This window comes from Gambusia affinis, linkage group LG02 (assembly GCF_019740435.1).
Source record: "Gambusia affinis linkage group LG02, SWU_Gaff_1.0, whole genome shotgun sequence".
NCBI classification, from domain to species: domain Eukaryota; kingdom Metazoa; phylum Chordata; class Actinopteri; order Cyprinodontiformes; family Poeciliidae; genus Gambusia; species Gambusia affinis.
This window is the reverse complement of record NC_057869.1, coordinates 10,649,682-10,673,132: the sequence shown is the minus strand read 5'-3', so window position 1 is coordinate 10,673,132 and position 23,451 is coordinate 10,649,682. Positions and strand designations below refer to the sequence as shown.

The window sequence follows — 23,451 nt, the reverse complement described above, 5'->3', positions numbered from 1 at the left end:
ATATATATATATATATATATATATATATATATATATATATATATATATATATATATATATATATAAACAAGCCCAAAGTGTGGTTTGTGTATTTTTTATATACAGATATGCTGCATTTCCTGTTTATCCTAATATATTTAGATCTGAATTATATTCAGATCTATATATATATATATATATATATATATATATATATATATATATATATATATATATATATATATATATATATATATATATCTTAAATGCAAAGTAGGCATATTTTTGTACAAGTTTGGTCTAACTATTTCTCTGACTATGTTGGTCTTTTAGCAAAAGGCCTTTTAAGAGTTTATATACTCCAGTTAACAATCAATCAATTATCAAATTAGACAGTTATTTAAATAATAGATTTAAGATTAATCGTTTCACCTCTAGTTTCATGAGCCAAAGTGTACATTTATTTCCTGACCACATATTAAGTTGTACAGCACTGGGCCCTTTATGTAGCAGTGCAATAAAGGGCACAGAAATAGAAAACTACTCAGAGTAAAAAGAAAAGAAAAGAAAATAAAGAAGTCAAAGTACCTATATGAGGTCTATGTGTGTGTATTGTTGTAGCTAATTGCATCAAATCTACTGGTAATAGAAGACCTTGCAGATGCTACAGTGCCCTGTTCTCAGCTCTAAGTAGAGTATGTTAATAAAAACAAAGTTAACATGGAATTCCAAAAACTCACAGAGTTTTATCCAGTCAACAACTGTGTGAATAAAAGAGTTTGTCTGAGACTTCATGCAATTTACAAAATGTTATCACACAAGCCATCTGGTATATGATTAGCATCAAGTTAATGACCAGTGAAAGTTTAGAACAAGTGATCACAAATAAGACAATTCTAACAGATTCAATGTTTTTGTCAAAATTCTCAATTTGAGAAGGATTTTATTCTTTAAAGTGATTACACATATTAAAATGGATGACTTTCTTCCCTTTAGTTAATTTGTTCTGTTTTTTATAGTGCACAACAATAAAATCACTGCCAAATTTCAGAGCTGGACTGAAAAATTGTAAGGAAAAAATACTCCAGATAGCCTGGAAGACCTTCAAGCAAAGTCTTTTATTTATTTATTTACAAAATAACAATAAACTCTGGTTTCTTAATAGAAAAGTACAGTATAAACTTTGGCTTTTTGATGCCATCAGCTCAGTCCTCCTTCATCATGATTGTCTTACCTCAGCAATGCTGTCTGTTACATTTTATGCGTTCGTAATGGCTGACAACTGATGCAGAAAATATGAGGACTATTAAGGACAGAAACTCCTATATATATATTCTATGCAGCAGCTGTCCTGGCAAGTTTAACTCAAACATTTAGAAGCAGGTCAGGACAGCATCAGTGAAAGGTTCTAGCCCAGTTGTAATTTTATCTTAATATATAAAATTATATATATATATATATAATGGAATGAATCAGATGAGATTTATTTATCTCTCATCTGTCATTATGATGCTGTGAGAAGGGAAGACCCCCAAATGTGCAAGGCGGGAGACACACAGCACTTCCACCACTGATAAATGCAACCCACTGGGAAACACCACGGCAACACAACTACATAAACATAATTACTTTAGTTTTCAATATGCTTACAATATGCTCACCTTCAAAGTCCTGTTTTAAATGGTTTTTATTCTTGTGACAAGACACACTTTGCCTTCTGTTTAGCAGCATACTAAAGTAGTCATATGGAGTGATGTAACTGTAGCACAGCATACTATATTTTACAACTTTTGTTGGTGTCTCTGAGCATCTGCAGTGCTTGATTTATTGCCATTTTTTATATCTTACAATAAAAGTTCCAAAATATACTTGAAAATATATAAAAATGAAAATAAAGAGTCCATAATGAGAAATAAACAGTTTTTTGTCAATGGAGAAGATATGCAGTTAAAAGCACAAACAGACTGAACTACTTAATCAGATTTAAAGGCACCGGACTGTTTCAAAATAAATTACATCTCTCTATTAATTGCATTAGTCATGATAAAATAAGTCAGAAAATTGGGATGTAGACTTAAGGTGAAAGAACATTTATTATAATATTAATTTTACAACAATGTTACTGCTATAATTCACCTCAGAATATTTTATACAAGAGAAACCCAAGACATTTATTTTTTTTCCTTTATTTTGAAGTCAAGAGAAAAAAAATCTTCCTGGCAATAAGTTCACTGAAGACAACACAGAAAAACAAACTTTGTTCCAAAAAATAAAAAATACCTTTTATCAAACAGAATACTTCACTAGCATTGCTTTAGTCAGAGCAACTGTGCTGCTGTACAGTACATAATTGTGCTTATTCACATTTTTGCATTTTTGTTTAAAATTAAAACCAACTTAGGTAATTAGTAGCCATTTTATACAAAATAAAAATAAATGCAAGCTATCCAAATTACAATTAGTTTTTTTTCCTTTTCAATATGAGAAATTTAAAGTAACACAGACACCAACAGAACTTGATGCAGTTATTAGTGATCAGAATTCAGCAGCAGACATACTGCCAGTAAATTTCATGTCAACGTCTTTTTGCAATTGTGTGCAAACAAAAACCAAACAAACAAAAAGATGTTTCAGTGCAGGTCAAAGTTGACTTTTTGGATTATGTGACAAGGCTGGCGCCATAACAGGGAGCAGGTGGTTATACTTGGGTTTGACAGTGACCTGTAGGGTTGTAGTGTAAGGATCTGACATCACCATACGGTGCAAATCAGAATTATCTGTTGGATCCTCCAACTGAGAGTCTTTGTGATCGTTCTCGGTCAGCTTTGAAGGGTCTGCCGGATAAAGTCTGTCCCCTAGAAAGAAGATGGAATAAATGCGAAAAGTTAATATTTTGTTAGGAATAATTTACAGGCAGCATAAATTTAATTATTATTGACGAGGTGATTGGTGAAATTTATTGCATCAAACAAGAATTTCAGAAAGGAATTATGCTGAGTCAGTCAAGTAATAACTTTCACATCTGCAATTCCCATTCAATTGATTAAGACCTAAGAATGTGACTCAAATCTGAATAAAATTTTATTTGCAAAAAATTTGTATCATTCATTTCAGGCAGTTATACTCATGTTGTGTATAGATTCATTAGAAATAGACCATGACTTTCCAATATTTAATGTTTGTGAGAAATTCTGACGTGAGAAACATTTTTATCACCTGTAAACCATAATCATCAAAATTAGAGGAAATAAATATTCCACTGTCTGTAATAAATCTATATAGTACAGTTTCACATAAAACAGTAAACTTTTCCATGACATTACATTTTTTCAAGAAGTACCTGTGTGCACTAATCTAACTGAGAGGTTGTAGGACTTCTACATACTTTTTCAGACTCTCCAAAACTAAAAGCTACAACTCAAGGAGAAACAGAAGAGACAATATATCAGTTTGTGCTAAACTACTTCCCAGCAGACAGATGGGCAGCAAGTTCCCTCTGGCCAATAAAACCTATTTTAAGAGCTCATCACTCCAAATGCATCAGCATTAATTTGACACACTTAGTTGTGCATTGGAAATGAAAAGCACAGACAGGCTCACAAAGTCCAACGGCTGTTGGGGAAGAGATTTGAAGCTCGACTCAAAGTAGTATTAAAGGCTGCAGGTACTTAACTAATGTAAGGCAAATATTTAACTAATGTAGGGCTGGTACACAGTTAAGAGGCTGAAATGCCAGAAGTAATGCCAGGCTGAAAGTTAAAAAGTTTTACCACTTGCACAAAAAGGTGTGAAAAGACCACTAAGGAAAAAGCACTACCCTAGTGTCTTCTAAATATGATAATTTAGGGGTTTAAATCAACAGGTGATACTGTGGTGTCTACAATCACCGCCTGTATACACGTATGGTTTCTAAAAGGGATGACACAATAGTCATAATGCTGTATTCAAAGGTTCCAGCCCAACAAACCAAGCTGAGATCATGGCAGCTGTTTATCCGGTAAGTATCAGTCAGGCCGATCATTAGAAGAGACATGGCCGATAATAAGCACCTGGGAGCAGAGAAATGTGTTGCTGATCTTGAAGGACGATAACAGGCATCCACTGATCGCAGCCTTCTGTTGCCCGCTGGTGGGCGAAGCTGTGGAGGTCATTCAGCAGCGGGAAGCAGCACATCCGGCTGAGCTCGTAGAACTGCGGAGGAGCAATCCAAAGTCGCCGTGCCTGGTAGCTCTGCAGGATCTCTGAGGGTGTGGACCACTGAAACACACAACAGGTAGAGTTGATTCTTTTTTTTTTTTTTTTTTGCAGTTTGAGACAACAAAATAAACCACATTGTCAGATGTGAAAAGGGGTGAAATTAAAATACTGATGTTTAGTTGTTTCATTTTTTTAAAGCCATTTACTTTTGACCTTTGGTTACTGTAAGAAGAAGACTCATAGTTGTTTTACACATCAGTGAGGTGTTTAAAAAAATGCTGTAAGAAGCGTTTTGAACCAATATGTTCTATTGAGGTTTGTAAATTTTAGCAGCCTGTTTATTCAAGCTGCTATAACATAGAGCTAAACATTAGCGCATATCAGAAACCTAAATGTATGCAGGTTGTTGCACAACAAAGCATTTTAATCAGTCAAACTCCGTCTTTTGTGGATCATGCTGAATTTTAAAATGTTGGCAGCCTTTTGGAAATCTCAGTTAAGGTCACAGACAACTTGTTCTACAGGGAATATACAATAATTCTAACCAAACATGTAAATATAGAACAGTAACAAAGTAAAAAAAGAAAAGAAAAAAGATCAGTAACCGTTTTATCTTTGTTCTAAAATAGCTGTAAGATTCTGTTCAACTGCAGAGCTGTGTAATGCTGACTGCTCTCTTTCACACACAGTGTGACATCAACTCTGGTTCTAATAATAATAATAATAAGCTCTGGTCATTTCTTCTGTATAATTATCTACCTTAATCCTGGTGGTGATGCTAGAAGATTGTGATCTGTTGTGGTAAGACAGCTCCAGCATATTGGCTTGTTTTGGTATGGAGTGAGCTGTCTTTTTAAAATGGTTAGCAGTTCAAACATTAGTTCTGCTTAATTTCCTCTCCTTGTCTTTTATGAAGTTCATGCATGATATTCTTTCAAATTTTGGAAATGTCCAACATTGTCCATCAGATTAACGTTTTATTGAAAGTCCAGCGGGCGTGGTCTTCTTACTTGTAAATTTTAGCCCAGCCAAGATAAATACTTTAACTATACAATTAGGGAGCCCCTATGAAAAAAACTTTGTTATTTATGAAATGATTCAAGACAGTATTGACATTGTCTACACTGAACAAAGGAGGATTTTATTACAACCAGGGTCACGTCAAAAGATACTGAAACCTAACTTTCTTGATATTTAAACATGGCCTCTTTTACAGACCTGTATTCAACCCAGTACAGTTTCCCCAAAGCATGACTTTGTATGTGATGGGTTTCTACAGGTGTACACTTTTTTTTCTGACCACCATATTAGTGGAGTTGACAAGAAAAACAAAAGTTATGACTGTTCAATTTTTATTTTTTTCCATAATATACAAGACAATTTTTGCCAACGTTAGTTATTTAAACAGAAATCAGAATCGGGGGGGGGGAGGGGTATACAATAAATATTGGTATTCGGAAATTGGTCATAAAATCGCTGATCGGCGCATATAGGACACGTTTTCAAAACCCAACTTGCTTATATTTCAAAAATTACCTGAAAGCGCTCAATTTCCTTATCATCTTGCAGCGTGCTGGGCATCTCCTGCAAACAGCACACGAAGAAAGCTGTGTCAAACCTCGTCCTCCCATATTTGGCGGTGGGGGTCAGCCAGTTCGCCCACTCATGTAAAGCCCAGATATTGGGCAAAATCTCCAACTCCTGGCACATCCTCTTGAAGTTGGAGGGGTCCTTGTTCACCAATGCCCTCCACTTTGAGAGTTCATCACAACACAGTTTATGTTCTGTGTGATGTTGACTAAAACGTGTGTCCTGAAAGCTTTTTAAAATACGCTCCTCTTCCTTTTTAGGCACAATCAGCAACACTCCTGATTCCTCAAACGTCTCTCTAACGGCACAAATTCTCAGGGCGACTTCCCCCGGGATGGGAGAGCCGAGTTTTAATCGGTTTGTGGCAAAAATCGGGGGTCTGTTCTCCACGGGCTGCTTAACGCTCCTTAAACCAAAACCAGGGGAATTAAGAAAAGATTTAAAGACGTCTAACCAATCACTTGAAAAGTCTGAAGAGTCCACCATACCGCCGGGAAACACATAGGCGTTGGGCATAAATGTGCTTTTAGCGCTTCGTTTGAGCAACAGCACGTCGTAATCAAACTGGGAGCTGTGCGGCGACTGTGTCGCTGCTCCGTTGCCGTCCAGCGGAGTTCTTGACGACAAACTGTCCGCACCGAGCCTGCGTCCTGCGGTAAGGATTAGGGTGGACGCCTCCTTCCACTGCTTCAGAGCGGTGTTCATCTTCCAGCTACTAGAACATTTAAAAGACTTTCAATCTCTGAAAGTTTCACCCTTCACTCGGTCAGATCCTTTATATTACATGTGACGGAAATGACGCAATTAAAGGGTTCTGCCGTGCGTATTATCGCCACCTATTCGCCGGAGGCCTTATAGACCTGAAGGAATATTTCTAAAAAACGGGGCGCCAAGACATTTTTTTTTTTTTTTTTTTTTTTTTTTTTTTTTTTTTTTTTAATATACTGTCTTTAGATATTTTCTTTTCAATAGCAAGTACCCCATAGGTAAAAGTCTGAATTCAATAAAGTATCTTGGGATGTGGTGAAATAATAAACTTGCATTGGATGGATGTGCAGTGAAGACATCAGCAACGGTGTAACGCTACAATGTCAATATATTCCTGAGGAAGGGTTGACACTTCATGAAATATATGTCACAGTGAATTAAGACAGATAGGAAAGCAAGTGTGGTTCCAGCTTGGTTGTAGCATGGTGTAGAGAGTGTATTTAAATAGAGACAGAAAGAAACAAAGAAACATGCAATTGGATTAGTTAAAATTAGTTCCTAATAATGACTTAATAATTGAAATTCTAAAATCATTTTCATTCATATTGGAAATACCAATTATTGAATTAAAAAACGCTTTTCAATGAATTACAAAACAATTTTAGCATGTGTGGTCTAATCTAAGTGAAAGTTCACATTCATTTAGATTAGAAAGTGGCCTTTTACTTTCTAATCTAAGTGATTAGATTACAAATCTAACCATTAGATTAGATTTCAAGAATGAATACATTTTGCAGTGGGGAAAAAAATCTTAAATACAAGACAGTATTTTGCTGCTGAGAACAAAAGCAGTCTGATTCTCAGCCTCCCCGAATGTGTCTGAGATTTGGTCATATTGTTCTGGTTCTTCACGGGGTTACTGAGTTTATATGTCAGTGTGTTCTTGTTCTAGAAGATTACTGTTGCCTGTGAGGCAACTGTTCAAATTCTCTTACAATCCTTATGCAAAAAAGCAGGCAAAAAAAAAAAACAAACAAGTTTGCCAATTCCGTGGAAAGATTAAAAACATTTATTGTATTGAGAGTAGAATGCAGGCAGACTAAACCTTTTCCAACTGGGTTTGAGTGAACTGTACTATTATGTTATTTTCTATGTCTCTCATGTACAATGAACTGTTTGGGTGAAGAAAAAGCCAGACAAATCTTAAGTCAAGGAGATGTAATGAGCTGCCTTGAGAAAAAACAAAACAGCTCAGTAAAGAAATAATTATGGTATTGCAGGGTCAAATTCTCTGACTACCATGGGGCTCTAAGTAGTAAAAGAAAAAAAAACTGCAAAACCTGGCCAGCATGGAAAGGGAATACAACAGACACACACACAAATGTGCAAGCACACAACTTCAGTGGTATCATATGTCTTTATCAAAGAGGCATTGTGAAGAGGTCTGGTTATTTAAGCTGAAATGGAAGGAAGTTTTTTAAGGTTTTGTGAGTAAAAAAGAAAAATGTTCTAACTTGAAGTTGTAGTTCCATGTAGCAGAACATGAGCTCTGTCAGGCAGAGCTACCGCAACATATAGTTAAATTACAATGCATGCATGGAGTTTCTGTAGGATTAATATCCATTTATTCAGAAAATTACAGTTATTTTCTTCTCTTTTTAAACATTTTTTTTCTCCACAGCATTCTGTTGTAAGGTATATGGATGAACCATTGCTCAAAACAGCTGACTTTACCCAGATTTCTCTTTCGCCTGCCTTTGGATGCTTTAATTTAAGCTCTTACCAGTGCATTTCTATAACTCATGTGTTTCTGCTGTGGTTGTGAACCATTCCCTCTTTCAGCTCATGGCTTCCCAGGATGGCCAATCAGATTTAGGAACCTCCCCCAGGGGAGTGTGCTCAGACTCATGGAGCCTCAGGTTTTCTCCCAGGTCAGACTTTCCTGCTGTTCTTCTTCTAACTTGGCTAAGCATCATCTCTTTCGTCTCATCACTGGCCCCAGGTTTTTGAAGAAGCTGTGCTGGACATTTATGGACTCTAACTAACAAGGTTTCAAATCACAAGTAAGTGAAACACTTAACATGATTTATCAGATAGGACATCCGAAATGGAATGTTTTCTTTTCCTACTTATTTACCTGTAGAATACTTGTTTGATTATGTATTAACACACTGTTGGGTCACACATTATCTTGGACGGTGGGATAAGTCAACATGTAAATGTACCCTTTGGCTCTTCCAAAGTTTGTGACTCAATCTGGTTTTAAAAACGTGAATAATCACAGTTTTTAAGTAGCCCAATTAAAATAAAATATATAGATTTTTTATTTTAGTCATTTCTAATGTGCAAATGTTTATTTTATATCTAGAAGTTAATCATTTCTGTAATTAAAAAATCTAGACAACTTATTTCAAATTGAAATGTCATATTGATGATTTAATTATATATATTCTAAATATGCTACTTTGTTCTTCAAGACTTTTTATTCCTTTTTTACCCTGCATATAACCTAACTGCATTACACAGCAGCAAAATCATATTGTTTAACACATTCCCAACTCACCTAGAAAAGAAAGACAAACACACCTTTGTGTGTATCTGGTTCTAACTCTTCATGTTAGGGTTTTAACACACTCAATCATAAATGTTGTGACCTCATTCCAATCTGACTGCCTGTGTACAACTTTACCACCAATATTCAAAAGCAAATTGCTGGATAAAACAAAACACAACAAAAGCAACTCAGAAATGTAAACTGCAGCACCTTTAGAAGACATGGAATGACGCATCAAGAAGCTAAAATGTTGCATTCCAGCTTCTTTTTATAGGAAAAGAATTGAAGACAAAACTATCAAAGAATAACTAACTAACAGCTAAAATTAAAAAGCTTTCTCTTTGAGTTGGTACTTTTCCTTAAAAATAAACAGAATTTAGATGAAAAAAGACGTCGTTTTCCTTCTATTTTTTGCATGTGTTTGTTGGTTTTATTGTTAGTTTTATTAATGCTTGTTAGTCAATAAAAAGAGTTTACTGGATTTGAGGGAACATAATTTCTTCTAAACCTTATCTTGGTTTGTGACTCAAGTGACAACAAACATGTACACTAGTTGACCAATTGTCAACATGACTGCTGTTAAAGTTGAAAGTGATATTAACCTCCGAACACACAAATCTATTTATTTCACACTCTTTCATTAAATCAGACAAAACCTTTCCAGTTTTAAGTCAGACTAGATCACTAACCTATGTGCTGACTTCCAGAATAATATAAAAACTACCTAAAAAAATCCAAATTTATCACCATGCTGGCATTTACTGTAGCATAACTGACACAAACTGAATGATTTAGTCTGACCTAATGTCAGTCTTTGCAGTCTTTAAGCCGTTTGTGTGTGTTTTCACAGAAATGGAAAGAGGCAGCATCAGCAAAGCTTCAGAAAATGGCCCCACAGACAATGATGGCCCCTTGGAGAAAAAGAGACCAGAAAAAGCAACAGTGCTTCAACAAGATGTGAGTATTGGTTTAAGCAGAAAAAGACTGAGAAAAAGACTGAATAAATGTTCACACCATAGAATCCCATCATATGTACCTTTCTGCATTAAAGGGGGATGGGGGGGGGGGGGGGGAGGAAGCAAGAACTGTGTACCAGGCAGTGCTACAGCAAGTGTCTCCGCAAATTAACCCCGCAACCATCAGCTCCAGGCTCTCTAAATTCTCACAGTCCTGAGATAAATTTTGGGAAAATTATTGTTTGAATGTAGTGCATGTTGTTGGAAAAGAATATATGCAGAGGAGCTGATATATCAACAACGTCCAACTAAGAGGAATGTTCTAAAAACATAACTTCCTGGTATATTACAAACCAAACTTTCTTCACCAGAAAGTAACATACAGAAAGAGTTAAAGTACACAAAGATAAAGGCAACTGAGCTTGTGTATAACTATTTCCCCGTTTTGGGTCCAACACGATGACTCAGCTCTTGTGGCTGACATTCAGAAGTCTACCTACATTTGAACAAAGCACAATGTATACTTTTTAAAACCCTCTTCATGACAGCAAAAAGTGAAAAGAAATCTTTTTTGAAAAATGAAAAGACTCACAAAAAACAAAAACAAAATCACTACTATTATACTTGCAATCAAACCTCTGGGATTGTCAAATAGCCCCCATATTATCTTTATAAACCTCAACTGTATTTTCACTCATAGTCACTGCAGTTGCATGCAACACTGATATGATATGATAACTGGAAGGATAACAGGTTTTTACAGATAAGGAACAGGCAAGAAATCGTGCTTGATTTAATAGTCCCTGTAATCTGCAGGTCAAACTGAACCACTGGCATAAAGAGAGAAGCAGGTAGCTGTTTAGTATGTTATTGTAGGATGTTAGGGAAAAAATGTATGAGGACATGTATAAGCTTTCACAAACTTTATTGCCAATGTGAAATAAATCAGAATTTTATTACTGACTTTAGACTGACACCTGATGGTTTTACTTCTCTTCTTATGCAAATGTCAATGAGACACTTTGTTGCTTTGGGGATAGGTGGTGGTGGATGTATAGAGTTCAGCATCTAGTCATGCAGACTGACTTTAGAGAAATTTCAGAAAAAATAGGCCACTCTCAGCAGATCGGCCTAAATACCATGATAGGATGTCACCCTTGCAATAAGTCCAGTTGTGAAGTGACCTTGAAACTAAATATCCCACAGTCAGCCGGTGGGCCAATTCACTTCTCAGAGGTGGGACATAGTGCATAGAGGTTGCTTAACCGTCTGCAGAATCCATACATACCTTCAAACGTTATGTGACCTTGAGACCAACTCAAGTAAAGAGTTTTTGAAGTGGGTTTCTATGGCTGAACAGCTGTTTTCAAACTTTATATTACCAAGTGCAATTCAAAGAATTGGATGCAGTGGAGAAAAGTACATGTGTTGCTTGAAGAGATGAGTTTTGCCTGTCTCAGACAATTCAATATTAATCTGTGTTTGGCAGATGCCACAAAAAAGGTACTTGAGTCACACCTGAGTCAAGTGTAAAATTTGGTGCAGAGCTAGGATAGAATTTTTAATCATACCAAAACATTTTGGACAATATCATAATTCCAATGTTCTGGGCATGGGCACTTGTTGTTCCAGCATGACAGCACACCAGCTGCACACTAACAACTTCAGGGGTAGCACCAGCAGCGCCAAGCTGTGTATTTCATGGAGGGGAATTGATTGACAGCAGACTGCATTCGCTGATTGGTCCGTGATTTACATCACTGGAAACTCCAAACAACATTTCTCAGATAGTTTAGCAGTGGACAGGCAAACACGCCATCTGCTGTCAGAGAGCTGCTCAGTGTGGAGGAACAATCACAACTTTAATCTTGAGCAGTCAGGAACACATAGGTTAATAGGTTAACTGTTGGAGCACGGTGACCGTGATCTCACAGCCTCACAAGCTGCAGGTCTCTTTGAAGAACAGGCAGCAATGAAGAGGAGAAACATTGTGGTTCTTGGCAGCGTTCTGTTGGAGCTACAGTTTTTGCCAACGGTGTAAAACACCAGAACTGCATAAAAGGTTATGTTTGGTGTGATGTCATTTTATTTTTTGTTTGGAATTTCTTTAGGTAAAGTTCATGTGTAAATATTGGTTTACATCTTCTGACTGAATTACCTAAATCCAAAAGGTTGCATGTTTAAAAAAAACAAAGTGGCAGAATATAGATATATTTATATGTATAATGAAATAATATATACTTGTGTCTTTAATAAAGATGATGATGATGATGATGATGATGATGATGATGATGATGATGATGATGATGATGATGATGATGATGATGATGATGATAATCAGCTGATCAAAATTTTACCATTATATTTGGTCCAGCACTTAATTTTTATAGGACAAAATGAATCATAACCACAACCTAAAGGTTCTCCTTTGTTGAGTATCAACAGAGATTCTGCTGCTTACCAGCTGTCCACATTCCCATATTCATGCCCACATAGTGAAGAGCAGCTTGTAATGAAGACACTCATTACTGAGGTTGAACCGAACCAGACATGAACTGGTTAGAGTGAGTCTTGCCAGTTGAGAAACGCTTTTAGAGTAGAGACTGTGAGCCAGGTCCTTTTTGTCCATCAGCAGTGTCTGACCTCACAAGTACTTTTCAAAGGTGAGGTCTCTTTGTCTTTGGTATAGAGTTCAGGCAATGCAGTGACACTCTGGAAAACATGATCAGTTGTTCTGATCTTGATGACACTTTATCATAATGCGATAATTCAAATTATTGGTGTAGATCAGTCAGGAGGCATTTCACATGTTTACTGTGGAACAACAATATGATGATCTGTTTAAATACTTAAAGAAAGTCATGAAGTGGAACATACAAACACTGCAGTTTCCAAAGAATCAGGCTATGTATTTAAACTAAATTGCTGAAAAAAGCCTCTGAGTGACTGACTTTTTTTCCCCTTTGTGTTTGAACAGATTGGTTTGATGAGTGGCATTTCCCTGATTGTGGGAACAATGATTGGCTCAGGGATCTTCATTTCTCCTAAATCAGTGTTACTGTACTCAGGAGCTGTGGGTCCCTGTCTCCTCATCTGGACTGCCTGTGGAGTATTAGCCACTATGGGTGAGAGCATTGTGTTTTTCCTAACAGTTTTTTTTTTTTTGGTTACATGCACTATATGCATGCCACAACAATGATTGAAAAGGATTAGAAATGATTTATCACAACCTCAATTTCTAAGTCTCAAAAACTGTTTAAGAAGGTCGTACAAACTTTGCAGAGTCGGTGTATAAAACATTGTTTTATTCCTCAGCGTGTCTCAGACGAGCCACAACTACTCAGAGTTGAAAGGATTCGGTTAGAAAATGCATTTTAGGACGAGGCTGGGGTGTTACAGTCACTGTTTTCCTCACCAAAAATGTGATAACGACTGATAACAATTTATTACTTTGTAGCAGAGTTATGGAGCCAGAAATGCTCAAGCACTGACCTTGACCAAGCCTATTAAAGCCAGAGGCTTTGTGGACTCTTCTTGACCCCTTGGTTTGGCAAGCGACACTCTTTTTGATCAAAAGAAATCATAAAATCATAAACCACTAATAACGTACTTAAAGAGATTTTACTACTATTATGGGACACAAAAGTTGCATTATACCTCCACATTTCCTCAATCTCTTGCTTGCAAACCTGCTTATTTTCTACCATTTTTGAAAAAAAAAAAAAAAAAAAAGAGTCTTAAACTTTCTGATTGGAGCTGAAGATGTCGCCAAGAAAACTGAGTACTTTTCTATTACATATTAAATATTTTTAGATGAGGGCATATAGAACCCATTTTTATGTCTTTACAGTTATTCAGGACATGTGAAGTCCGTCATCTTAACATGCAAAGAAACCGTATGGTCTTTTTCCTGCACAAAGTCCAGTTCGTGTCATTAAATATTTAGCTTTTAAAATCGAGCCATCTTACTTTATCTTTTTGATCATTTCATTTTAAAAACCTCATGGTTAAATATGGCAATTCCAAAGGGAAGCTTGGTAAAACATTTAATAAAGTTTTGCAGTGCTACTTAACTTTTTATGTTTTTATAAATGCAATGTTTTGCAGTTCTGTTGCTTTTGAGGTGCAGCAGCATATAACCCTGACATAAAATTATATAATTATACATCAGTTAAACTACAGAGTCATTTGGTTTTATTTTTTAACAACACTATTTTTTACTTGTGATTGTTTTATGACAATTATAAAATCTAATCCTTCATGGAAAATTACAAGTCTTCAGTACAAACTTCCAGAATAAAGCCCAGAACTTTGTCCTTCACTGTCAGGGTGGTAAATGTTAATGTGTATGTGTGCAACATAAGAAAAATGGGAAAGCAGCTGGATAATCATCACTAACAAAGAGAAATGTGGCTTCTTTGCCAAATGAAACTGAAGTTATTGATCAATTTTAATTTTGATAATGATTTCTCTAAACAAAAAACATTAACAGTCTTTTTCAAGTTACATTTTTATTATTGTGTTTTACAAGACTTTTCTTTCTTTTTGTCTTTTTTGGGTTTGGCCACTCAGGAGCCCTTTGCTATGCTGAACTTGGTACTATGATCACCAAATCAGGGGCAGAGTATTCCTATTTAATGGAGGCCTTTGGATCCATTATTGCCTACCTTTACTCTTGGACCACTGTTATGGTGCTGAAACCTTCTTCATTTGCCATCATCACTCTTAGCTTTGCAGAATATGCCTCTGCTCCTTTTTACCCTGACTGCACCCCTCCTCTCGTGGTTATTAAATGCCTATCTGCAGCTGCAATAAGTAAGTAACACAAACAAAAAAAGACGGAACAAAAAATTTGGTTCTTGTTGATATCACAGATAATTTCATCCATATTTAATTAACCTGTTTCGATGTCCATGTGAAGTGTAACCAAAATATGCTCAAAATAGATAAAATAGCAACTCATCTTCTAATGATGCTGCTTATGAAGATAAATGTTATTTTTTGTCATTGATTTTTTTTCTTGTTTCTTTGTTTCTTTACAGTCATAATCACTGGTGTCAACTGTTTGAGTGTCAAACTAGCAAGCTATGTGCAGAACTTTTTTACTGGGGCCAAACTTATTATCATCGTCATCATTGTGGTGGCTGGCATCGTTCTGATGGCTCAAGGTCGGCCCTTCTACTCTGATTACTCTTCTCATTTCAGTTTAACTGAAAGTACTTCTCATTTGATGAAGTCGCTATGAAATCTCAGTTTTATGTTTCATATTTTTGAATGCAGGAAAAACAGAGAACATGTCAAATGCATTTGAAGGCTCATCCACGTCTTTTGGAGCAATTGGACTTGCTTTTTATAACGGACTTTGGGCTTATGATGGATGGTAATAATTGACATTTTTCTACTTTGCAGCAGATTTGGTTTCTTGATGATGATGATAACAGTGATGATTAGGATTTTTCACATGGTGACTTCCACTTTTAGCCTGTGAATATTTCTCTACCAGGTCTTTTATTTAGCTCCTTAGAGGATAAAGGGATAACTCAGATAGTGAGACAGCCTAAAGAGTCAAAAAATACACCCAAATCTCTCTGGAAATAGTTATCTAATAAAGAAGGGATAGCTTTGTAAAATTGAGGAAGGCTTCGACATTAGTTATGCCATTAACTTAGAACCTATTAACCTTTTCAGAAACTGAGGTTGTTCAGAAATCCATTTTGTATGTACGCAATTCCCACCTGTCTGCACCGGAAGTGATCGCCATCTTGGTAGGCAAGAACAACGCAAAGTATAGACCAACAAAAAGAAAGCATATTGACAGTCTTTACTAATTTGCAAGAGAACGGTACATCAGTTAGTTATGGATACCTTCCAAGATGGCTGTCAAGTTCCTGGAAGTTCCTGGAAGTGTGACGTTACATGAGAACTATGCATTGAAGATGCTGTTGATAATAATCTCTTAACAATAAATATATGCAATTTTATTAGTTAATCAGGTTGTCAGTGAATCAAATATATTATTTTTTTTACTCAGTAATTAAAACTTATTTTTTCCAAATATTTTGCCAGGAATCAACTGAATTTCATCACTGAGGAGCTAAAAAACCCATACAGGTAAAATATTTATCTTCATGATCTTTTGCTCAAGAAATTGCTAGTAAAATGTTTGCACTATATTTATTTCGGAAACTGGTAAATATACTTTTGTGCATGAATCAAGATCTTAAGAAATTTGAATATTGGCCAGTGTAAAGTCCCTACTAATATTTCTTCCCTCTCAATTTACTGCAGAAATTTGCCTCTGGCCATCATCATTGGAATCCCTTTGGTGACTGTGTGCTATGTGTTTGTCAACATAGCTTACTTTACTGTTATGACGCCCTCTGAACTGCTGTCGTCTTCAGCTGTTGCAGTGGTAAGGACAATTACCCATAAACCAAAGAGCAGCACAACTTGAAAAAAAAAACTTGTATGACTTATCAGCATGGCATACATATTAAAAGGCTTTAATGAGAGCTTTCTAAAATGAGCTAATGACCATTTCAAACACAGAATGTTTGATATCGCCCCCTTTTAGATCCTCAGATTAACTCCTGAGGGACATTTTTTCTGTCTCCATAGACCTTTGGGGACAGAGTCCTTTACCCTGTGGCGTGGATAGTTCCTCTGTTTGTGGCCTTCTCAACATTCGGTTCTGCAAATGGAAGCTGCTTCACTGCTGGCAGGTAAAACAAACACACTCATTTAATTTTGTTTCTGATTGTACATATCCTATGCTTAGCAAAGTAATTTTTATACGTGGAGTGAAAAGTAAAACAATGTCAACTGTATTATTTATTACCAGCTCACATAAAATTTTTTTCTCCCTCAGACTGTCCTATGTAGCTGGTCGAGAGGGTCACATGGTGAAAATCTTATCCTATATTAGTTTGAAACGCTACACTCCTTTACCTGCTCTCTTATTTAATGTAAGTCTAAAATATTTATTGTCTGAGTTCTCGTGTTGAACATGGTCTCACAGGATCACCATACTTAATTTTTAATGTTGACCTGTAAACTCAAAATAGCTAAAAATCTTTTTTGCAAAGACTTTGCTCACTTTGTTATTTAAATCAACAAGTAATTTTACTATTTTCTTGCTTTATATTCTAGGGAATTTTGGCAATATTCTACATTATTCCTGCAGACATCAATACTCTGATAAACTACTTCAGTTTTGCTCAGTGGGCCTTCTATGGTCTGACAACTCTGGCTCTAATTGTTATGCGTTTCACCCGGAAAGATCTCGACAGGCCTGTGAAGGTGAGGCTTTCCGAAAAGCTTTCAACAGATTTAAGTGTGTTTTGGTTTACAAACACTTAAAAGTGTCGAGTGATAAAAAGTGTCAACCAAAAGTATTAATGCAATAGATGTTTTCCAATTTTGACACACATTTCAATGCATTTTAGTCAACCTGATATCACCTCCGACCAGTCTTTGATGAAAATTATGGCCTCAACATTATGTGGCTACCACCATTTATCATGGTGCTGATGATGTGTTCAAGGATTTTCTCTATAAATCAAATAGTTTATTTCACTTGTTTTGCTGTTCTTTTCACAACTATGTATAGGGTAAGTAACTGACTTATGATTTTGTTTCAATATTGGTATTGGTATTTTTCCATAAAGGACAATGTTTTGGGGACGACAGATGCAGAGATCTCCCACCTTAACTGGGAATCTCTGCATCTGCAACTTCTCCACAACTTTATGTTACAAAGCTTTGACACCAGATGTTATTGAGATTCTTAAGTGTTGACCAATCTAAAGCATAAAATAATTAAGAAAGGAAAAGGATACATAGTTTTTAAATGTTTTCGAAATAAAGAAAAAGTGGAACATGTGTGTGAATTTAACCAGCACCCTTTATTCTTGTATCCTTAAATAAAATCTGCTTCAATCAATTGTCTTCAGAAGGCATCTAATAAGTAAATTAGTCAGACTGATTGTAATTTAATCTTTGAATAAAACAATTGGATTTTGGACGGATCAGATATTTGTTGTCTTCATGATGCTACTGAGAATAAGCATCATCATAAAGGAACACACCAGATAAGTGAGATATACTGTATGTGTGTGTGGTTGTGTGTATATGGAAAGTGGGTGTTATATTGTTTAAGTTAAAATAACCTCTGTTTTTGCTACATACTAAAGGTGCCAATGGTCATAGCTGGCATCGTAACCCTGGTGTCCTGCTACCTTGTCTTGGCCCCAATTATCGATAAGCCTGAGTGGGAGTACCTTTACTGCACCATCTTCATCTTCAGTGGACTCATCCTTTACTTCCCATTGGTCTACAAGAAGGCAAACTGGACACGCAAAATCATGAGTATGGTTCCTCTCTCAGCCAACAGAATATCCAGCAGATTCAATTCACCTGTATATAGACATTAATGGCAGAAATCTCATTAGCTAAAGCTGACACCAGGCAGATAGAAATGTTTAGTGATGTTTAGCTGATATTACACTTGATCTTCTTCTCTCCACAGGGCCCATCACCTTGTATCTCCAGCTGCTAATGGAGGTAGTTCCACCAGAGAAAACTGAATAGGAAGGGACAACCTGTTCAGCTGAATTCTTGAGATCTCCTGCTGGATTTTGGACTTTATCAGGAGAAGATCTGGTGCTCGTATATGATCACTGTCCAAAAACAAGAACATATTCTGTTTGAAAAGCTATCCCTATGTTAGGGAGAATGAATTGAAACAATCATGATTTTTAATAATTTATGAAGATATCATCGCATGTCATAATAGAAGGTTAGGGCTGATAGAAACAGATGAGTAGAGTGTTGTAGCCATAAGTCATGGTTGTGCTGCATTGAACAGTGGAAGAGTATGCTTCCACCACGGTTTCTCGCCACACATTTTGATTCTGCAACTTTGCACTGATGCAGAAAAAACATACTTATTGCCAGTTTTCTAATAAAAATTGACTGCTTTGTTGTTCATGAACTTGTGAAACAGGACAGCCTGAAAATATCAGGCGTAGTTCAGAAAGGGTCTTTATGCTTCACACCGACATATCTCTCTCTGTGTGATAGATTTTAGGATAGAATTTTTTTTTATTTATGTGCAGAAGTAAACATCACTTGCATTAAACATTTGCTACCTGAATTCAAAACCAGAATGAAAAACAGCTGCTAAATTCTTGCGGAGTCACATTTCCATAAAGGGATACGATTTAATTTTGTTAAAATGCATTTAGAAATGAGGCACATGAGGGCTTCAGCATCATTGCTGCAGGAGGTTCTTTTTCTCTTATTTGCCAGTTTAAATTGAATTATCAAATTTTATCTTTAAAGGTGCATTTTGTAAAACTTTCTTTAATGTTAAGTTATATTGTCTCTAGACTGAGAGTGTTGTGCTACTCGCTGTTTATTAAAGTTTTAATCTTTTCAAACACAAAAATCCAATGATATTACTTTTAAGCTGCTACTTTTTTAAAACTTCACAAATGTCTAATCGATTGAAATAAATCAGTTGATTGCCAGTTATATATATAGGAAAACTGTGAGTCTTATTTCACTGGAGGAAGTGTGAACAAGTGTGTTTATTTAAATTGTTCAATGAATAGTAAGAAGAAAAATTGTCACTGCAAATTCCAATAAAATAAATTAAACTTTGTAGCTGTTGACATTATGTGAAAAGATCCAGGGGTCTGTATATTTTTGCAAGGTCTTGTCACCTGATTTTCCCTTAACAAAAATATTTAAAATGATAACACATTTAGCTAAATTACTGTAGATTGTGATGCAAGTATGATGAGGCATTTGTCGTCATATTTTCAGGTAAGAGCAGGTTGTCCACCAGGTGTCAGTGTAGTACTAATATATCAGACATACTACTTAGTCAGAACGGTGGTTTTAGTTGTCAGTTTATTTTCATGTGTATATAACGTCAGCACTAAACATATAGAGAGATTTACATGGATTACTGGTTTTCCTGCGTTTTCTACAGAAGACATAAAAATTAAAAACTACATCTGCTGTTTTAATTTAGTTGTATATTTATTTTTAATTATTGCAGTGTTTTAATATGACATTAGTTGCACATGATGACATTTATAGTTGGGCATCACTTGGTGACAGGCAGATAAACAAAGATAATTGATCCCAGACTCCTCTGGATAATTGATTGCTCCTTTATTGCCCTCTAGTGGCATTCAGACACAAACTCACAGGTAAAAATGTTCAAGTTTAACCTGGAGGGTTTTCCAAAACCAGTGCTAGGATCTTACTAGTCAAAGGCAGTGATTGTCAAAGCTTTTGACAATCACAGCTTTTGACTAGTAAGATTGTAGCTGCCAGCAGGAGCGACATGCTGTTTGTGTAGGCTCGTATTTTTTAGGCTTTGTGGTGGTTTTGTGTGGAAAGCAGAATCGATTTAAGTTTTCACAGTTCAGAGATGAACTGGTGTAGTCTTGCTTATGATTCAGGTTGCAAGTCTGTACAGTAACATAATATTGCATATTTCAGTTTGACAAATTTAAGGTTGCATTTGAAAATGTTTTTCATCATTTAAAGTTGAGCAGTTACATTCTGTTTCGTCATTCTTTTATGGATTTTCAAACCGAGGCTGTAAGAAATAACATTTTTCATTTTAGTAACAACTAAAAGAGGGAGGGGGGCAAGAATTTATAATGAACTGGCTCTTCAAGGGCTGTTGATGCTTGTTAGGGGATCCAAACCTTCTCTCCCTCCTTTTCAGTGTGAATGTTTAGTGCTGTATTGCGTTACACGAGCAGTCAAGGACCTTATTTGTTGTAAAAACAGAATAATTTCTCACCAGTAACCCTCACCCAACGAGCCAATTTGAATTGCGGTTCTGTTTGGTATGTGAGCAATATCTTCACAAACAGCAAAGTGCACTTGACAAAATGAGGCATCATTTGCGGTGCTGCTGCTGTGGCTGGTGTTGGATGTGCTGATGAAGTAGTTTACTTCTCAGTTCCAAGTCATAAATTAATGCCTACTAAATAGATGAGCTGTAAATGAATTGGGATTTATAGCTTTGACATTGTCAGACACGTCAGCCAACAGAATAAGCACGTGCAAATCTTTGTTGACATGTTATGACTTCGTAGTCAACTTTGAATCAGAGAAATATGCAGTTCCAGTAAAATCTGTTTTAATTACTTGACTTTCATGGGTACTAAAACAAATTAACTCTTCTGGCCCAGTCATTCATCTTGTAACAGATAAACTCACAAGATGTTATTGTATTGTTATTGAATGGAAGCTCAACAAACCTCACCATCTTTTTTCTGTTTAGTTATACACCATTTTATTCTTTGCATTCAAATCTCTGCAGTTTTCACCTCAGTAAAAACTGAGGTGAAAACTGACGTGTCCTCCTCCATTTTGGGTCAATTAGTGAGTCTAAATATCCCTCAGATTTGAATGTGATCATGTGGTTTGTGTTGTTTGCATCTGTGATTGACTGTAAACTTGTTCAAATCGCACCCTGAATCTTCCCTGTTTACATCTGGAGGTAGACATTGCGCTGTAAATAGTAAATGAATGTGAATGGAACCTTTATCTTTGTGTCTTAGTCTTTTAAGTACACTGGGGCCACAGGATGAGAAAACACCCAACAAGTTGCATTCCCCTTCATCATAGAGTGAGTCACAACTTTCACTTATGAGAAAAGTATGAAAGAATTATGACTATACATCTTAGTTTAGCAGATGTATAGCTAAGCTAAGATGTATAGCTTAGCTATATATCTTAGCATACATCCAGGATGTATAGCTTAAAAATGTGACTCCTTTCCACTGCTGTTTTTACTGTGAATTCTGGTTTTCACTAATGCCCTAATGTTGTATTTCTGTCATTAAATAGGAGACATTTTCTAAATACTGAGTTCTGAATTAAAATAGATCCTGATGTTTGATCACAGTTGACTCACATGCATTAGGCACATAGTGCTGACATGCTAACACTAATTCTTTACTTCTGCACCCCCAGCTTCTCAAAGTGAAAATCTAAGTTTTCAAGCTTTTTTTTTTTTAAAAAAAGAGCAATGGTTCTCAAAGTTTGTTCAGCTATAATCACAGGGAGTTATTTCCATGTGTTAATTGCTAACTTGGTCTGTCCTAATCAAACTGTGCGTTGCTACAGTGGCAGACTGATTGAACATTAATATGGTAAATATTCTGCTGCGGATGAGCACTCTTTATGCACACATTATGTAGATATGCATGCAGCACTGACGGCATGGCCACATACTCAGACCGACGCATACAATACGCTCAAATATCGCTTCATTAATGGTTAGCAGTTCTGATGAGCTCTAATCTGCATGTCATTATCATGACATTACTGCACTTTTGCATTTGGTTACTAAATTAGCATTTGGATTAGAGGCTCGCAATCATTCAGCGACCTTTCCAAAAACTGCATTATAATGCATCCCTAATGAACCTATGCTACAAATGAAACCTGTGATTGTTCTGATTGTTTACATATTTTATAAAATAATACTCCTACCCTCCAAGCTGCACCAGACCATTGGGGTGAGGATTTTAGCTGTTTTTTTAGGTTTGGGACTTGAATTTCTTAGTTTACTTACTGACTTCCATGTTATTCTGCTTTATTAAAATGGTCACCACTTCCTGTTGTGTTTGTTTTATTTTATTCATCGAGAAAGAAATTGATGGCAGGTGTTATTTGTTTTTACCATGTTTACCATTTCTGAGGGGTTCTTATGGCGGGAGATTCTTCTTTTATACAAATATATAAAAACATTGTAAGGTGCAAAATGTGACGGGCCAAAATTAAGGCACGTTGCTGCTGCAGCATCTCTATTTTTCACAAAAGGTTTCAAAACTTTTCTTTTTAAAAAGGAAATGTTTCCCACTTCCTTGTCACTCATATTCAGCAAAGGAGACAGTTTTGTCAGCTTTTATGCTTTCTTCCACTGGAGGGCACAATTCAATAAGAAACAGCAGCAAGGGGACCCAACCATTTCTTGAGGTTGATTTTCCTTTCACAGTCCAGGGTTCAGCTCTTCTAGATTTGTGGATTGCCTCTTCATGGCACAGCTCCCAGAATTATCCTTTCATTGACTTTAATGTTATGATAGTTATGAAAAAAGGGTTCATTTTCTTTGTTATGAAGTTTCAAATGACCGTTCCTTACAAATGTCACGTTAATCATTTTGTTTGATTGCTTTTTTCTGCATGATGATTTGTGACTCTCCCTTCTTTCCACCTTAAATTATGCTATTTGTTGATCTTTTTTCTGGACTTGCTACATTTCTTTAGAGCTACAACCGAAGCACAAGATGAATTGTTTTAATAGAGCGGCTCCCTGTTGAAATGATATACTTCTATGATGCAAAAAATGAGGCACTGATAAATTAAGGTGAAAGCTTTTTCCGCATGCATTTTGACATTTATCCTGTACTATCTAACTAGATAATAGAGA

General features: G+C 36.0%; 2 protein-coding genes across 2 annotated transcripts; one reads left to right on the top strand and one right to left on the bottom strand.

The window, feature by feature from the left end:
- Window positions 1-1,772: 1,772 nt before the first annotated feature.
- On the bottom strand, window positions 1,773-6,596 carry nudt19 (nudix (nucleoside diphosphate linked moiety X)-type motif 19). The gene is made up of 3 exons (XM_044140586.1): window positions 5,713-6,596; window positions 4,029-4,236; window positions 1,773-2,834 (listed from the first exon to the last, which is right to left on the bottom strand). The coding sequence occupies exons 1-3, from the start codon at window positions 6,469-6,471 to the stop codon at window positions 2,620-2,622; spliced, it is 1,182 nt and encodes a 393-aa protein (XP_043996521.1). The 5' UTR covers window positions 6,472-6,596; the 3' UTR covers window positions 1,773-2,619.
- Window positions 6,597-8,401: 1,805 nt separating this feature from the next.
- Window positions 8,402-22,613, top strand: slc7a9 (solute carrier family 7 member 9). Its single transcript, XM_044140573.1, has 13 exons — window positions 8,402-8,537; window positions 9,879-9,985; window positions 12,962-13,109; window positions 14,557-14,799; window positions 15,027-15,152; window positions 15,265-15,364; window positions 16,051-16,095; window positions 16,273-16,396; window positions 16,603-16,706; window positions 16,853-16,949; window positions 17,134-17,283; window positions 18,177-18,351; window positions 18,512-22,613. The coding sequence occupies exons 2-13, from the start codon at window positions 9,881-9,883 to the stop codon at window positions 18,571-18,573; spliced, it is 1,479 nt and encodes a 492-aa protein (XP_043996508.1). The 5' UTR covers window positions 8,402-8,537; window positions 9,879-9,880; the 3' UTR covers window positions 18,574-22,613.
- The last annotated feature ends 838 nt before the right edge of the window (window positions 22,614-23,451 follow it).

What these genes read in the sequence shown, in the direction of transcription:
- nudt19 (XM_044140586.1), bottom strand. Translation starts at nt 6,471, where the DNA reads ATGAACACCGCTCTGAAGCAGTGGAAGGAGGCGTCCACCCTAATCCTT. An exon ending in AGGAAATTGAGCGCTTTCAG is followed by an intron (nt 4,237 to 5,712) that starts GTAATTTTTGAA and finishes TGTGTGTTTCAG; the next exon opens with TGGTCCACACCCTCAGAGAT. An exon ending in ACACATTTCTCTGCTCCCAG is followed by an intron (nt 2,835 to 4,028) that starts GTGCTTATTATC and finishes TCTTCTTTCTAG; the next exon opens with GGGACAGACTTTATCCGGCA.
- slc7a9 (XM_044140573.1), top strand. Translation starts at nt 9,881, where the DNA reads ATGGAAAGAGGCAGCATCAGCAAAGCTTCAGAAAATGGCCCCACAGAC. An exon ending in GAGCTAAAAAACCCATACAG is followed by an intron (nt 16,096 to 16,272) that starts GTAAAATATTTA and finishes AATTTACTGCAG; the next exon opens with AAATTTGCCTCTGGCCATCA. An exon ending in CTGGACACGCAAAATCATGA is followed by an intron (nt 18,352 to 18,511) that starts GTATGGTTCCTC and finishes TTCTCTCCACAG; the next exon opens with GGCCCATCACCTTGTATCTC.